The 16,312-nt window shown below is 43.9% G+C and overlaps 1 protein-coding gene across 2 annotated transcripts in view; it reads right to left on the minus strand.

Annotated features, from left to right (window-relative positions):
• The window catches only part of LOC147203320 (uncharacterized), a 33,755-nt gene that overhangs the window by 4,341 nt on the left and 13,102 nt on the right, over positions 1-16,312 (minus strand). The window contains exons 2-6 of one of the 2 annotated variants that reach the window (XM_086114341.1): positions 14,831-15,273; positions 14,282-14,760; positions 10,185-10,288; positions 3,689-3,967; positions 105-3,608 (exon numbers count right to left, since the gene is read on the minus strand). In XM_086114341.1, coding sequence (XP_085970467.1) covers positions 144-1,406 — 1,263 coding nt within the window. In that variant the 5' untranslated portion in view covers positions 1,407-3,608; positions 3,689-3,967; positions 10,185-10,288; positions 14,282-14,760; positions 14,831-15,273 and the 3' untranslated portion in view covers positions 105-143. The remainder of the gene's footprint in view (positions 1-104; positions 3,609-3,688; positions 3,968-10,184; positions 10,289-14,281; positions 14,761-14,830; positions 15,274-16,312) is intronic. The other variant, XM_086114342.1, reaches the window with a different exon arrangement.

A 16,312-nucleotide genomic window follows, 5' to 3' on the forward strand; every position in this document is an offset into this window, starting at 1 on the left:
ATATATATATATATATATATATATATATATATATATATATATATATATATATATATACATATACTGTATATACTGTATATATTTTTAAAAAATCCTCGTCTCACCCCTCCGGTGGTGTCCGTCTCTCATTCAGCTCTGGTCCTCTACCAGAGGCAAGGAAGCTTGAGGGTTCTGCGCAATATCCTTGCTGTTCCCAGCACTGCGCTTTTCTGGACTGAGATGTCCGATGTTGTTCCCGGGATCTGTTGTAACCACTCATCTAGTTTGGGGGTCACTGCCCCGAGTGCTCCAACCACCACAGGCACGACTGTTACCTTTACCTTCCAGGCTCTCTCCAGCTCCTCTCTGAGCCCTTGGTATTTCTCGAGTTTCTCGTGTTCCTTCTTTCTGATGTTTCCATCACTTGGGACCGCTCCATCCACCTGGATCTGGAAGTCCCACAGGATCTTCGCTCTGTCATTCTCCACCACCTTCGGAGGTGTTTCCCATTTTGACCTTGGGGTTTCCAGTCCATACTCCGCACAGATGTTTCGGAAGACGATGCCAGCCACCTGGTTATGGCGTTCCATGTAGGCTTTCCCTGCCAGCATCTTACACCCTGCAGTTATGTGTTGGATCGTCTCAGGTGTCTCTTTGCACAACCTACACCTTGGGTCTTGTCTGGTGTGGTATATCTGGGCCTCAATGGCTCTGGTGCTCAGGGCCTGCTCCTGAGCAGCCAGGATGAGTGCCTCTGTGCTGTCCTTCAGGCCAGCCCTCTCTAGCCACTGATAGGACTTCTTGAGATCGGCCACTTCAGTTATGGTCCGGTGGTACATCCCGTGTAGGGGCTGGTCCTCCCATGATGGTCCCTCTTCCAGCGCCTCATCCTCTGTTCCCCATTGTCTTAGACATTCTCTGAGTACGTCATCCGTTGGAGCCTTCTCCTTGATGTATTCATGGAGCTTGGATGTTTCATCCTGGACAGTGGCTCTCACACTCACTAGTCCCCGGCCTCCTTCCTTTTGGCTTGCGTACATTCTCAGGGTGCTGGATTTGGGATGGAATCCTCCATGCATGGTTAGGAGCTTTCGGGTCTGAACATACGTGGTCTGAATCTCTTTCTTTTGCCACCTTATTATTCCTGCAGGGTATCTGATCATTCGCAGGGCATAGCTGTTTATTGCCTGCTTATTCCTGCCATTGAGCTGGCTTCTTAGGACTTGCCTCACTCGCTGGAGGTATTTGGCCGTAGCCGCTTTCCTTGTTGCCAGTTCGAGGTTACCATTGGCTTGTGGTATACTGAGGTACTTGTTGCTGTCCTCAATGTCTGCTATTGTTCCTTCAGGGAGTGAGACCCCTTCAGTGCGGACTATCTTTCCTCTCTTAGTCACCATCCGACTACATTTCTCAAGCCCGATATACATGTATACTGTATATATATATATATATATATATATATATATATACAGTATATATGTATCTCTCTCTCTCGCTCTCTAGAGAGCGAGAGAGAGAGAGAAAGAGTTTCTCATTTTGATTCCTCTGGTGATTTAGAACCTTGAAAATCTAATGTTCCAACTGATAAAGGCAAATTTGTTGTACTGGCAGCGCTGGCCCAACACAAATCACACTTTTTTTTTTGTAGACCATCACAACAAATCAAGCGTTTGTGCTCTGTTTCTTGCGAAACAGGCTTGTTCTTTTAATTTTGCCCACCAATCTGGAACAAATCTGCATCTTTCCTTTACTGTTTACCAACATTACTTTCTTTCTTTCATATTCCTGAAAATAAATTGATCAATAGTTGTTTCCGTAAATATTTGTTTGTCACTATTTTCAATGACTTCTGGTTTGAAATGTAATTTTTTGTTAAAATCAATATATGCATGTGTAATAATAATGAAAAGAGGGGCCAATTTTGATACTACTGTAAAATGACAACTTGATTATATATTATGATCTTCATTTATAGTGGCCCCCTCAGGGAAACTGTAATCATGATGTGGGCGGTGATAAAAATAACTGATATTCAGGGTTACTGTGTGGCGCCACAGACGGTTATGAGAGAGGGAGGTCAAATTTGATGAAACGCGCAACAAAAGCAGCACTCACCTCTCTGTGCAGTTACAGTAATGACATTTTCTTTCGTTCCGGTTCAACATAACGTTTTCATTACCATTGCCTTCCTTTTGTCAAATAGCTGAATGAAAGCACGTGGTTTGACTGCCTTTGTAGTGAGAAGAGTGCCACCAATTTTGATAGACCGTATTTTCACGACTATAGGGCGCCATTAAAAGTCTTAAATTTTCTCCAAAATGGACAGGACGCCTTATAATGCGGAGCGTCTAGTGTATGCGCCGAGTTCAAAAGCCTGAATGAGAGCACTTCTGGCCGACACGCTGTTTATACAGAGAAAAGGCGGACGTGAGTGACGACAGGCATGCGGAAGTCCGCCACTGAGTGAAGGGTGGGTGTGTAAGAGGAAGCTAAAGGCACGTCCCTAGCAGGTACCAGTCGACAATGAGTGAAGGGTGGGCGTGTAAGAGGACGCTAAAGGCACGCCCCTAGCAGTTACCAGTCACGTGAGTACATTGTAAAATGGCTAAATAAAGTACAACCGAACTCAGTTTTGCTTCCATTGCCTTTTTAAAAACGTGTTTTTAGCGTGTGCCCGTATGTCTTAGCTGCTACCGTATGCTTTAAGCTAACATACCTGGTATGTTTTAGCGTGCATGCATGCTACCGTATGCTTCAAGCTAACGTGTTTTTAGCGTGCGTGCATGAATGCCTGTATGTTTGGACGCTACAGCTTCCTGTTTGCTTTCAAAACTTAGCTTGTAGCAGACGTGTGCACATTTTCAGCATGACGTCTCTGATCCACTGGTGAAAGGACACTTTGATCCTCTCCTCTTTCATCTAGAACTGCTTCAGACAACAAAGTGTATGCAGAAAAGTGGTGAAGATTGCACGACTGTCTGTGCCCTATGTGTTGTGTTGTATTATTTTTGTTATTTTGACTTCAAAATGGCGCCGCGAGAGTGGTGACACTAGTTATTGGACCACATTTGCCTTATTTTTACACTTGCATAGCACAGAGAGGGGTGGCACATCAGCCTTGCATGTCTGCGGTTGTGGGTTTGAATCTGGCCTCTGTGTGTCGAGTTTGCATGTTTTCACCGTGCTTGTGTGGATTTTGTCCAGGTGCTCTGTTTTCCTCCCATATTCAAAAACATGCATGGAATGTTCACTGACAACTAAACTGTCCTTACGTGTGAAGAGTTATTTGTCTGAACTATGTGCCCAGGGCGGCCCGGTGGTCCAGTGGTTCACGTGTCGACCTCACAGTGCAGAGGTCGTGGGTTCAATTCTAGCTCCGGCCTCCTTGTGTGGAGCTTGCATGTTCTCCCCGTGCATGCGTGCGTTTTCCCTGGGTACTCCGGTTTCCTCCCACATTCCAAAAACATGCATGGCAGGCTGATTGAACACTCTAAAATTGTCCCTAGGTGTGAGTATGAGCACGGGTGGTTGTTCGTCTGTGAGCCCCGCGATTGGCTGGCAACCAGTTCAGGTTGTCCCCCGCCTACTGCCCGAAGACATCTGGGATAGGCTCCAGGACCCCCTGCAACCTTTGTGAAGATAAAGCGCATCAGGAAATGGATGGATGGATGGATGTGTCCAGTCGCTGATGGTTTAGTGGTACACTCACCTGACTTGTGTGCGTGCAGCGTGGGATCGTTTCCTACTTCGGGAAGGTGTAGATGTGGTCGTTTGTCTCCATATGTGCCCTGCAACTGACTGGCGAGAACTTCAGGGTGTAGTTTGCCTTCCGCCCGCAGTCAGCAACTCCCCGCCACCCAGGTCAGGATAAGCAGTTCAGGTAATGGATGGAAGAACATGCTCTGCGATTGGCTTGCGAACAGTCCAGTGTGGAACCCGCCTTTCACCAAAAGGCAGTTGGGAATGGGGCTCCAGCTCACCTGTCACACTAAATAGGTTGTCAAAAACAGATGGATAGACGGCAGTTAAAAATCTTAAAATGTTACAGTTGCTATAGCTCTTATGATTTGGATAGTTTAATTTTGCAGTCGCTTCACTCAATGTATTTTCTGTGAGAAAAACATTTTCTCGAAAAGAATGAACCCATTGTTGGCAGTCCTGTTTAAAATGAAAGGTTCCACTGGATTATTGTATTTTTGCATGTTTGACAGACAGCTGATTCAATGTCAAGAAAAGGGGAGAAGAAATGAAAATGCATCCCAAATGAGAACTTATGTCCCAGGAGGTTAACATTTGATGGCATTTATGTGACGTGGTTGCCATCTGCAGAAAACATGCCGTACACATTGACAGCATCTGAAAGGAGAGCAGCAGTCCTTGTCGTTGTCCATGTGAACTTGTAGAGTCCTTGAATTAAATCGCATGGTTTTTGCTTTGACTTGATGACTGTCAGTATTGCCTTTAGATTCCTTGAGGCATGAGAAGTCTACAAAATGACAGGCATAGTTCAGAATATGATGATATGGTTTTGAGATCAATCCTACATGCAGAATCTAATTGCAATCATTAGGTCAGTGGTTCTCAATTATTTTCTGTCATGCCCCCCCAAGGAAGAGGAAAACATCTCGCACCCCCCTCCCTCCCCGCACAACTATAAATAGTATCATTTGTCTATAAAATTGTGATAAGTACACCTCTGCATAACACTGTGTCCTTATTAACGTATAAGAAAATAAAAAATGAAAAATATGGACCAACTTACAACAAAGAATAGCTTTAACAGTAAAAGAAAAGATTTAAAGTGCATCTGAAAATAAAATTCAACCCTTAATTAAACTATAAACCTTTTTTGACTGACCATGTCAAACCATAGGATACTGAAAAATAAAATTACATAAAATTAATAACTAATAATGCATTCAACCTAATCACCAACATTATCTCAGGAGCAAAATATAAAAAAAAAAGACTAACCAGCAAAACAAAAATATATAAAAGAATGTGTGCTTTTTTAAAAAATCAAACATGATGTCTGGATTAATGGCTACAATGAGCACGTTTTGCAATGCACAGCTTTTCGAAGCGAGGTTTGAAGCAGGACACAGCAACTCTCGGCCCCTGCTCAATGTGTAGCCGGGACCTGTACTGTATTTTAGTTTACTGAAGTAGTCGTCACAAAGCGGCATGATTGTTGGCAATATTCGGCACGTTTTCGCTGAAAAAAACCTCAAACATCTTATCAGCGTGATTGGGGTGTAATGTCTTTAAGTGACGCCTTAATTTACCGTATTTTCACGACTATAAGGCGCCATTAAAAGTCTAAAATTTTCTCCAAAATGGACAGGACGCCTTATGATGCGGAGCGTCTTGTCTATGCACCGAGTTCCAAAACCTGACTGAGAGCCGACACGCTGTTTATATAGAGAAAAGGCGGAAGTGACTGTGGACAGGCATGCGGCAAAGAAGTCGGCCAATCAGTGAAGGGTGGGCGTGTATATATACACATATGGAGAGAGAGAGAGAGAAAAGGCAGATGTGAGTGAGGACAGGCATGCGGGGAAGAAGTCCGCCAATGAGTGAAGGGTGGCCATGTAAGTGGACGCTAAAGGTACGCCCCAAGCAGGTACCAACACCTGTATAGAGTGTGGCTATGTGCATTGTTGCAAAACAACTTCGGTTTTGGTTTCTAAGAACCCCCGAAAATAAATTCTACAAAGAGACACGCCTACGAAGCTCAGTTCAAACTTCAAGCCATCGGTTAGGCTTTTGGCATGCGTGCCCATCTCACAGCAGCGGTGAAAAACCAAGTCAAGCAAATGAACTCTGAGCTTGCCGTTATTCCCGGAGGCTTGACTAAAGAACTCCAACCGCTGGACATCGGCATCAACCAGGCGTTCAAAGTAAAGTTGCGAACGGCATGGGAACAATGAATGATCGATGGCAAACACAACTTTACAAAGAGTGAGAGGCAGCGCCGGGCGAGTTACGCCACAATTTGCGAATGGATTGTGGCTGCTTGGACGAACGTGTCTGCTTGCACTGTTGTTCGAGTTTTTGGCAAAGCCGGCATCATTTCTGTGGAGCCACATGGCAATGAGAGTGACTGACGAGAGGGAACACGGCGTTTTTGATGGATTACCGGTACTTGCACAATTGTTCAATTCTGATACAGAGGATGAGGACTTTGATGGATTTCTGGGTGATGATTGATCGAAAAACGTGAGTACATTGTACGATGGCTAAATAAAATACAACGGAACTCAGTTTTGCTTCCGTTGCCTTTTAGCGCAACGTGTTTTTAGCTTGTATCTGTATGTCTTGGCATGCTACCGTATGCTACAAGCTAACGTGTTTTTAGCGTGCGCGCATGCATGCCGTATGTTTAAGCTGGCGTATGTTTTACCACTTTAAAATTGCGCCCAATAATACAGTGCGTTTTGTCTATGTGTAAAATACAGAAATAGCACCCATTAATGAGACTGCGCCCAACCATACGGTGCGTCGAATGGTCGTGAAAATACGGTATTTGGCTTCATGCTGTCCGCTAACAAAATTTTTAGACACAGTAAGTACATCGATCTTTACTTGTCTGCCACCGCAGTCACATTGAAGCCAAGCGCTACATACACCTCGTCATATTTCCTCCCTGAGAATGCTCCCTGCGCAAACTCTGCCAATGAGAGCGCCGCTGCCCCCTAACGTAGTGGAGGTGCAACTGCACTTTATTTTAGGTCTAAAAAAAATTAAAAAGCATGTTCCCCGAGGTCAAACGCGCCCCCCTTGACGGAGCCTCATGCCCCCCCAGGGGGACGCACCCCACTATTTGAGAAACACTGCATTAGGGTGACTTCCTGAATGTATGACTCAGCATTTAATGTGAAAACTGCCTTGTGGTTTTGACTAATTCATGCTGCACTGGTGGGTCAGGTGGCTAATTCATAGTCACATCATGCCTTTAGTTACACACAGATGAGCGTCACAATTCATCATACTGTAAATGTTTTACATTTGTTGGGTTGATTCGGTTTTTTTGTTGTTTTTTTTCATGGAAGATGCAGATTTTTTTTTGTCTCAAGTAGTTTTCGATTCTTTTGTGTTGTAGCATTTAAATATCAAGTGAATATCAAATGACTATGTCTCAGCTCACCTGCCTGCACTGAGTTTCTGAATAATAGAAGAGCAGCTCAATAGCGTCACACTATATACTGTACAGTCGAATTGCTATTAAATCGTAGTCGGTGCCAGTGTTCATGCATGGTTAGGATTGCTCCATCATGATGCTACTATATTGCACCGGCTCAATAAACAGATATAATCCCATTTGAGCTTTTACTCGACATCATAAAAATAGAGTGCCAAGTGATTACTCAGAATTATGATGGCAGTCGTGATAAACATCAGCATTGCCCACAAAAAAAGGAGCAAACTTGTGAGACGGGCTCCATTACACAGGAGGGAAATTTCTCCAAAACAAATTATATTAAGTCCTGCTGTTTGTAATTTACTTCACACATATATGAACTATCAAGGGGGCATCCAGAATTACCTTACATTGGCAGACAGATTGAAACGACCTCATTTCTGCACATTATTGTGTGCATAACTGGCACAAATGATGCATTAAAATGCCTCGATCAACACGTAACAGACCTGATGCCATTGGCAGACTTTCGCTTCGGCAACGCAGACTGTATGCCGCTGATAAACGGCAGACAAAAAGAAAAACAATTACGACGTGGAAAATAAATTAGCAGCCTTGTTGAGCAGCCTGAATAAAGTCCCCGAGGAACAAGTGGTAAATGTAAAGCTTCAGCCAAAGGACATTAACACATATTCCTTCATTACTTTCAGTATAATGGCCCTCCTCCATCCTCCCCAACACTATCCTCATACACCCGGGAGAAAAACCACAGTGACAGTGCTTGAATGCTTTCCTACACATACAAATATATCACTGTTGCAACGGCACATTGTGTGACAAACAGCGGTGAGCTACTTGGTTGGTAATTTATCTATTTTCCTAATATTCAGAAGAGACTGTTAATATGAGGATTATATGACAGCTGCCAAACTGTGCCTTTTTTAAGATAGATTTATTAAAGTCACTTTATTGGGTACAGTGTCGCCATCAACTGTGGGCCAATATTAGACTCTGAGTTATTTCACAAGTACCTTTACCAGTGTTGTGGTCCTCGAGGCCAAGGACCGGCTCGAGGACCGAAAGTCGGTCCTTGGTCCTTGGCCTTGGCGTCAAGACCTTTGTTCCTTGGCCTCGGAGTCAAGTCTTCGGGTTCGAGGGTCCGAGGACGGCAAAAATCATGAAGAACTCAAACAAACTCCATCCAGGGAAACCCATATTGTTGGATTTATCTGGCGCTTTAAGAGGGGCGCGACTGCCACTGACGGGTGACAGTTAGCGCAACGTATCAAGAGCGGCATCACAGTTAGTTTCAATCACAGTCAGTTCCCGTTCGCGATCGGCAGTTTAAATAGCGTGTAAAGTCTTTCTGTAACAGTGGTGTCTTTTATTTAGTTATTTTTGCACAGTTGTCATGTTTGTGCGGTGGCACTAGAATGTTTGTTTGAACCAAGTAATTAGCGTTACAGCTGGAGTCAATAATGCCGGCACTTCACTTCCGGGTTTGGCCGTTGGCATTTGGAGTCCTTTTGCTCGACTCCAGTTATATTTGCTGAATGCTTTCTCATGTTTAGAATAATGAATACAGTCTTGAAAGGCGCTTATAAATAAAATCTATTATTATTATTATTATATTATTATTATTGATAATACAAAGTTTAAAATCATGGTTGATTGAATTATTTATTATTATTGTGAAGTTGAAGGTATTAAATTAATTAATGTCAACTATACACATTTACATTGTGATGCCTAAGGTAGATATATTCATTAAATTGCATTTGTTTACTTTAGGCTATTACCTGCTACATGCTACTGCTCCTTATTCTGAATCTGCTACTGCATCTGCTTATGCTATCAGCTACTCCTTCTGATATCATTCTACTGTTTCTGCAACTACCATCTGCTTCAATATCCATCCATCCATCCATCTTCTACCGCTTATCCGGGGCCGGGTCACGGGGGCAGCAACTTTAGCAGGGAAGCCCAGACTTCCCTCTCCCTAGCTACTTCTTCCAGCTCTCCCCGGGGGATCCCGAGGCGTTCCCGGGCCAGCTGGGTGACATAGTCTCTCCAGCATGTCCTGGGTCATCCTCGGGGTCTCCTCCCGGTGGGACATGCCCGGACCGGAACACCTCACCAGGGAGGCGTTCAGGAGGCATCCGAATCAGATGCCCAAGCCACCTCATCTGGCTCCTCTCGATGTGGAGGAGAAGCGGCTCGACTCTGAGCCCCTCCCGGATGACCGAGCTTCTCACCTTATCTCTAAGGGAGAGCCCGGACACCCTGCGGAGAAAACTCATTTCGGCCGCCTGTATCCGGGATCTCGTTCTTTCGGTCACGAACCATAGCTCGTGACCATAGATGAGGGTTGGAACGTAGATCGACCGGCAAATTGAGAGCTTCGCCCTTTGGCTCAGCTCCTTCTTTACCACCACAGACCGATACCATGTCCGCATCACAGCAGACGCTGCACTGATCCGCCTGTCGATCTGTCGCTCCCTCCTGCCCTCACTCGTGAACAAGACCCCAAGATACTTAAACTCCTCCACTTGGGGCAAGATCTCCTTCCCGACCCAGAGGGGGCACTCCACCCTTTTCCGACTGAGGACCATTGTTTCAGATTTGGAGGTGCTGATTTTCACCCCAACCGCTTCACACTCGGCTGCGAAACGCTCCAGTGAGAGTTGGAGAGCCCTGCTTGAAGGAGCCAACAGTACCACATCATCTGCAAAAAGCAGAGATGCAATACTGAGGCCATCAAAACGGACCCCCTCAACGCTTCGGCTGCGCCTAGAAATTCTGTCCATAAAGGTTATGAACAGAATCGGCGACAAAGGACAGCCTTGGCGGAGTCCTACCCTCACTGGAAACTATTCCGACTTACTGCCGGCAATGCGAACCAAACTCTGACATCGGTGGTATAGTGATCGAACAGTCCGTATCAGGGGGTTCGGTACCCCATACCCACGAAGCACGCCCCACAGAACTCCCCGAGGGACACTGTCAAACGCCTTCTCCAAGTCCACAAAACACATGTAGACTGGTTGGGCGAATTCCCACATACCCTCGAGGACCCTGCTAAGGGTGTAGAGCTGGTCCACTGCTCCACAGCCGGGACGAAAACCACACTGCTCCTCCTCAATCGGAGGCTCGACTTCCTGACAGGTCCTGCACACAGTTTTTACAAAGATGAATGGAAGTACATGGTAGCCGTCCACCAAAATGGTCATCTTTTATTTAATTTTAGATATGATTTAGAAATGGCAGGACAGTGGATGACAGTTGAGCAACATCCGCTTCGCGGTGCAGAAGTTGTGGTTTCAAATCCGGCCCAGGCTGTCATGTTCCGGTGTCGGCAGCAGGTGGCGGGCTGAGCATTCTTGCTGGTTGCACACCTGCTGCCAATGTGTCATGATTGCACTTTGTATATTCGGACCTACTTTCTGGCAATTGTATGCCGTGCCACTGCTCTTGCCCGTGTGTCAATTATTCACGTTCTTGTTCTCGTCATAGTTGCTCTTGTTCTACACGTCGGATATTTTTTGTGAATGCGGTTTTCGTTTTGATCGTCTTGAGTTTATTTTCATCCTTGCCTTTTGTGCAAGCGCTTTGTTATTCTGGGTTTTGTGTATTTTCCTGATCCTTAATTTTGACCAGCAATTTCTGTTTCCATTTTTTACGGTGCGATTTTTATAATAAACGTTTTTGTACCGAGCTCTTGTTGGAGTCTGCTATTTTGGGGATCCAAAAAACACGATTCGCTTCGAATAAAGCGTGACGCCCTCGCTTCGTTCTAAGCATGACACCGGCCCTCCTGCATGTCGTTTGCATGTCGTCCCCGTGCCTGTGTGGGTTTTCTCCAGGTTTCCAAAATATGCATGTTAGGTTAACTCAGTGCTTCTCAATTATTTTCTGTCATGCCCCCCCCCCCCGGAAGAAGAAAACATCTTGTGCCCCCCCTGCCCCCCACCACGCGACTATAAATAGTATCATTTGTCTATAAAATTATTATAAGTACACCTCTGCATAACACTGTATCCTTATTAATGTATAAGAATATAAAAAATGAAAAATATGGACCAACTTACAACAAAGAATAGCTTTTACAGTAAAAGAAAAGATTTAAAGTGCATCTGAAATTCAAAAATAAAATTCAATCCTTAATTAAACTATAAACATTTTTTGACTGACCATGTCAAACCATAGGATACTGAAAAATAAAATTACATAAAATCAATAACTAATAATGCATTCAACCTAATCACCAACATTATCTTAGAGCACAATATTTTAAAAAAAGACTAACCAGTAAAACAAAACTATAGAAAAGAATGTGTGCTTTTTTTTTTTTAAATCAAAGATGATGTCTGGATTAATGGCCACAATGAGCACGTTTTGCAATGCACAGCTTTTCAAAGCGAGGTTTGAAGCAGGACACAGCAACTCTCAGCTCCTGCTCAATGTGTCACGGGGACCAGTATTTGCTTTTCAGAGCAGCAACAGCAGAGAAGCCAGTTTCTGACAAGTAAGAAGTTGCAAATGGAAGAAGAATGTGCACAGGTCTTTGTCCTAAGAGTGGATATTGCTTCTCCACATTCAGTGTCTGGGATCTGAAACTTAGTCTCAACGTGGAGTCAGATGTGATGTCTCTCACCACCTGTCTTCTCATCCATGTTAAATATTTTTTCATGGTGTCAATTGAGGGTCTGCCACACTTGGTGTCTACACATACTAATGCTCAGTGCAAACAAAACCCCCACACCAATGAGTGAATGGTCCCTGCGCACACTCTGCCAATGAGAGCGCCACTGCCCTCTAATGTAGTGGAGGTGCAATTGCACTTTATTCTAGGACAGTCAAAAAAATAAAAAATCATGTCCCCTGTGACAGGGTGGGTCTGACCGCAAACCGTATGGAGTGTGGATCCCACAAACGCAGACTCAGATAAATTGCAATAACAAAAGAGATTTATTTAAAGTGAGGGACCGACAAAGTGGTCAACAAAAGGCGCTGGCGAACAAAAGCCAGAAAAACGAATGAGAACAGAAAGCGCTTGCCAATTACAAGGACTTAATGAACACCAAGGTAAACATAAAACTAAAAGAGATTCGCTCAAACAAACGAAACCAAGGACCAATACAAAAATAATACAAATACTGTCAAACCCAAATTTACTACAAAGAGGCAAACGACTCGTCAAGTCAAGTCAAGTCAAGTAAACTGTATTTATAGAGCACTTTCAAACAGCCATCGCGGCATACAAAATGCTGTACATGGAGCAATTTAACATATCCAATAAACAGTAAAAAAACAAACAAATGGCAGGAGCGTCGCCCAACACACAGGCGCACAGGCGGCCATCTTTGTCGTAACATGAATGAGAGAGCTAGAACAAAGCACTGGGGCAAAAGGTCTCTCCTCCACCCTAATTTAGTATCATGGTATCCATGGATAACAATCATATTTTAGCCTTAAATGTGTACGTTCATTTAAGAGCTCTTACAAAGTGCAGCATGAACCAAAAAGAGACATGAGAAAATGTTTTGATAATTAATTTCTCTTTCCCATCCGAAAAAGTGTAACAGAGAATCCTACATACTCTGTTACCCCGGAACACAAACGCTATCCATGTCGAGACAACAAAGAAATCACCACTCTGTAATATCTTCTCTTCTTATGGTTGGTCACAGTCAGCACAAAGCCCAGGAGCAAATAATTAATGATCGAGTGAGCTCAACAAGAAAAAGTGAACCCGTCATTTGCACCGTGACTTTACTATGTAAAGTTATGTGTCATTTCACTACAAAAGAAAGGCTTGCTAATGAATCACGCTCCACATGCGGGTGATAGACTTTAAATTGTGTTTAGTGGGCAGCGTTTAGAGGTGTTCAGTGAGGGTGGGGCAAGTCAGCGCTTGCCACGGGCACCAAATTTAAGAGCTACAAAAATTAAATATCGTAAAAAACAAATTATAGTATTAGAAGTTGTAGTCGTCACAAAAAAAGGTTTCAGAGTGTATACCTATAAAAACAGGAAGAATCCAATAAATTTGAATGTGTCATTTAATTTCAGCAGTGCAATTAAAAAATGTGAAACTTGAGCATTATTCAGATTAGATAAATACAAATTTCAATTTTTTTTCTCCTTGAGAATGTTGATGGTAATAGTTTACAGCTAATTAATAAACCCATCCCATCCATTTTAAAATCTGCTTACCCTCACAACGATCACGGGTGTCCTGGAGCCCATCCCAGCTGTCTTCAGGCAGTAGGCGGGGGACACCCTGAACCAGTTGCCAGCCAATCGCAAACTACAAAAACAACCATTCGTGCTCACAATCACACCTCGGGACAATTTAGAATGTTCCACCCATGCATGTTTTTGGAATGTGGGAGGAAACCAGAGTACCCGGAGAAAACCCACACAGGCACGGGTAGAAAATGCAAACTCCACACAGGAAGGCCGGAGCCGGAATCGAACCCTGCACCTTCCCCACTGTGAGGCGAACGTGCTAACCAGTCGCCCACCATGTTTTGCAGGCCGCCATAATAACCCCAGTTAAATTGGTTTAAAGATCTTTGTGAATATAGCTGATAAAGGTGTGAACGACTGATTAAATGTGGACTGTAAAAATTAAAAATCAAAATAATATCCTGGAGGTCATCATTGATATCCTTCCCACAGAAGGCAAGTCACAAAAGGTTATTGCTCAAACTGGCTATTATCAGAGTTCTGTAGCCAAGCAGAAGAAAAAGTATGTTCAAGCAAAACGGATAACCGCAGCATTGAGAGGATTGTGAAGCAAAACCCATTACAGATTTTGGGGGAACTTCATAATGAGTGACTTGAGGCTGTAGTGATAGTGGATCGACAGAAATGAGTTTCGCGCCGCATTCTTGGTGTCAAGCTATTCCATGACCAGAGACCACGTCATAAGTGTCTTACTTGGGGTTAAGGAGAATTTCTTTGAAAGATCTATTTTCCGATTAAAGTAAATATTACGTAACGTTGGGGGATTAGGGACCAATAGTCAGGAGAGGTACACAGTTCAAGCTGTTTGAAGTTTCCACAGTCAGTATTGGTTGGGGTACCTTGTTGTATGCAGGTGTTGGTCCACGGTGTTTTCTGTTCAATGTCAACAAAGTTCAATTAAATTGAAACCTTTTGTCATATCCTCTGAGAAGGTCCTGGATCAGGGGCTCTTCATACTGCAGCTCACCCCTCTACTCCTCCTGCAGCAGTCACCTCTTCAAGACCAGGAGCATCGGGAGGAGGATGCCCATGAGGCGTTGTCCTCCCCATGCAGGCTGTCCAGACTTTCTGTCATATGCTTCATGACATCCCTTTCCTCTGTCAGGACCTGAAAAGTTCAAAAGGAAACTAGATGCATGACCAACTCATCTTAACAGTGGCCAAAATTGGCTGTTTTGAGCGAAACTCGTAAAGTCAAGTTTTGCCCATTGCTAATTGTTCATGAAGATTATTTATTCATCCCTTGTTGTCTTGAATCAGAATTGCCACTCCTGCCTTGCCCCTGGGCTCGTGAATAATGATGTTGGTGATAGCCTCCACCTGCTCAGGCAGAGACATCACCTCCAGCAGCACATTCACCATTCACACTGTTGGAGTTGGAGTTCCATCTACAGAGATAACACACATTTTAAAAAAAAACAAGGTCAAATCAATTGTAATTCGTAGTTTGGATAATACCTTACTACAACAGGAGTTGTCAGCTTTCTCTTGATGGATCCCTTGACCTGAGTGGCAGCAATGTCCATTCTGGAGCGTCCAGAGGTACTGGGCCTTGGCGGCTGCCTTCTGACAAGGAATGTTTCCCCTGCTTTTGCCCATGACTTTGCACCCGTGTGTGCGGCCCTGACAAACAGCAACGGGGTGGACATGCCTCCTACGGTCAAGCTCGGCCTCAGATCCGCTTAGGGGGAACTGCAAGCCTCTTCCACTGGATCTGTATACAGGTAGGTCCTTCGTGTGCCTGGCACGTTTCTCCCGGACATCACGAAGCCCTGGACACCGGCCAGACCACACTCCTCCCTGCTGCAGAACTTCAGCATGTTTTCTCTGGTGTCATGCATGCTTTCAGTTTTCCGCATGTGTAGACTGACCACTAGTATCGATTTAAAGGGGTATAGATCCTAAAGGGATAAATGACATTGCATTTGTTAAACGTTTCATGATAAAAGCTGTGACATGTCTGTGAGTTGTCAAAACAAGACCTGCATTTAAGCCGTTACATAGACATGGTCAGTAGAGTCAGCAGTGAGTAATGTCGAAGGTTCAGAACAGTATTAGGAAAGTGCAACCAGTACCTGCTCTGCGATATTTGTTTACTGTGCTTTTAAGGTCAAATCGAGTAACCAAATAAAGGTCAGTTGTGGGCGTTTGGTAAGGTTTTTCAACTCATAGTAGAATTAAAAGTTATGTTGGCCCGTGAATCTGTTTAGAACTTTAATTCATGTCCAATAATACTTTAAAAATAAAAAGCCATGGGACCCATGACTTGCAAATGTCATGATTGGGTTTAGGGACCAACAGGTGGCACTGTAGGGCTCCCCCGGCAGTGCACACCTGTTGGTCATAACTAATTAAGGCTTTAAAAGGACTCCCAGCCCGAACACTCAGTGTCGGGTCATTCTTGCTCTTGCTACTGTCATGTGTGTTGCTTCTTGCTACTGTCATGTGTGTTGCTGTTTGCTCTTAGTTTCTGTCATGTTTAGTTCATAGTTATGTTTTAGCTTTAATCATGGTTTTTGTTTGATACTTTGTTTGTTTTGGATGTAGTTTTCTTTGTTTTAAATACAATTCTTCAAATACACCCTGCTCCTCCCTCCCTCCTGCCTGCTTTTTGGGGTCCACCACCACCTTGCTACGTGACAGCAAATGAGTTTTTAACCATTAAAACATGAAGTGAAAAAAAATAAGCAAAGAAATAATGAAAGCCTAGCACACGTCAAAAATGGCTACAACACGAATTGTATCATTTCATGTCAGTAGAGAATGTTTTGTGATTTTTTTTTTTTTCCAGCATGGAAGCATATTATAGTGTGTGATACAAACCATGCGTGGTCGGATTTATGTCCAAAATCAGGTGACATAGTAACAGAATTCCACCCTAAACCCAGGGCCCTCAGGTGATATATACTATAATTTAACATACAATTACAACATTTGCTA

The sequence above is a fragment of the Hippocampus guttulatus genome, chromosome 6, assembly GCF_054856545.1.
Source record: "Hippocampus guttulatus isolate MCC_2025c chromosome 6, RoL_Hgut_1.0, whole genome shotgun sequence".
NCBI classification, from domain to species: Eukaryota; Metazoa; Chordata; class Actinopteri; order Syngnathiformes; family Syngnathidae; genus Hippocampus; species Hippocampus guttulatus.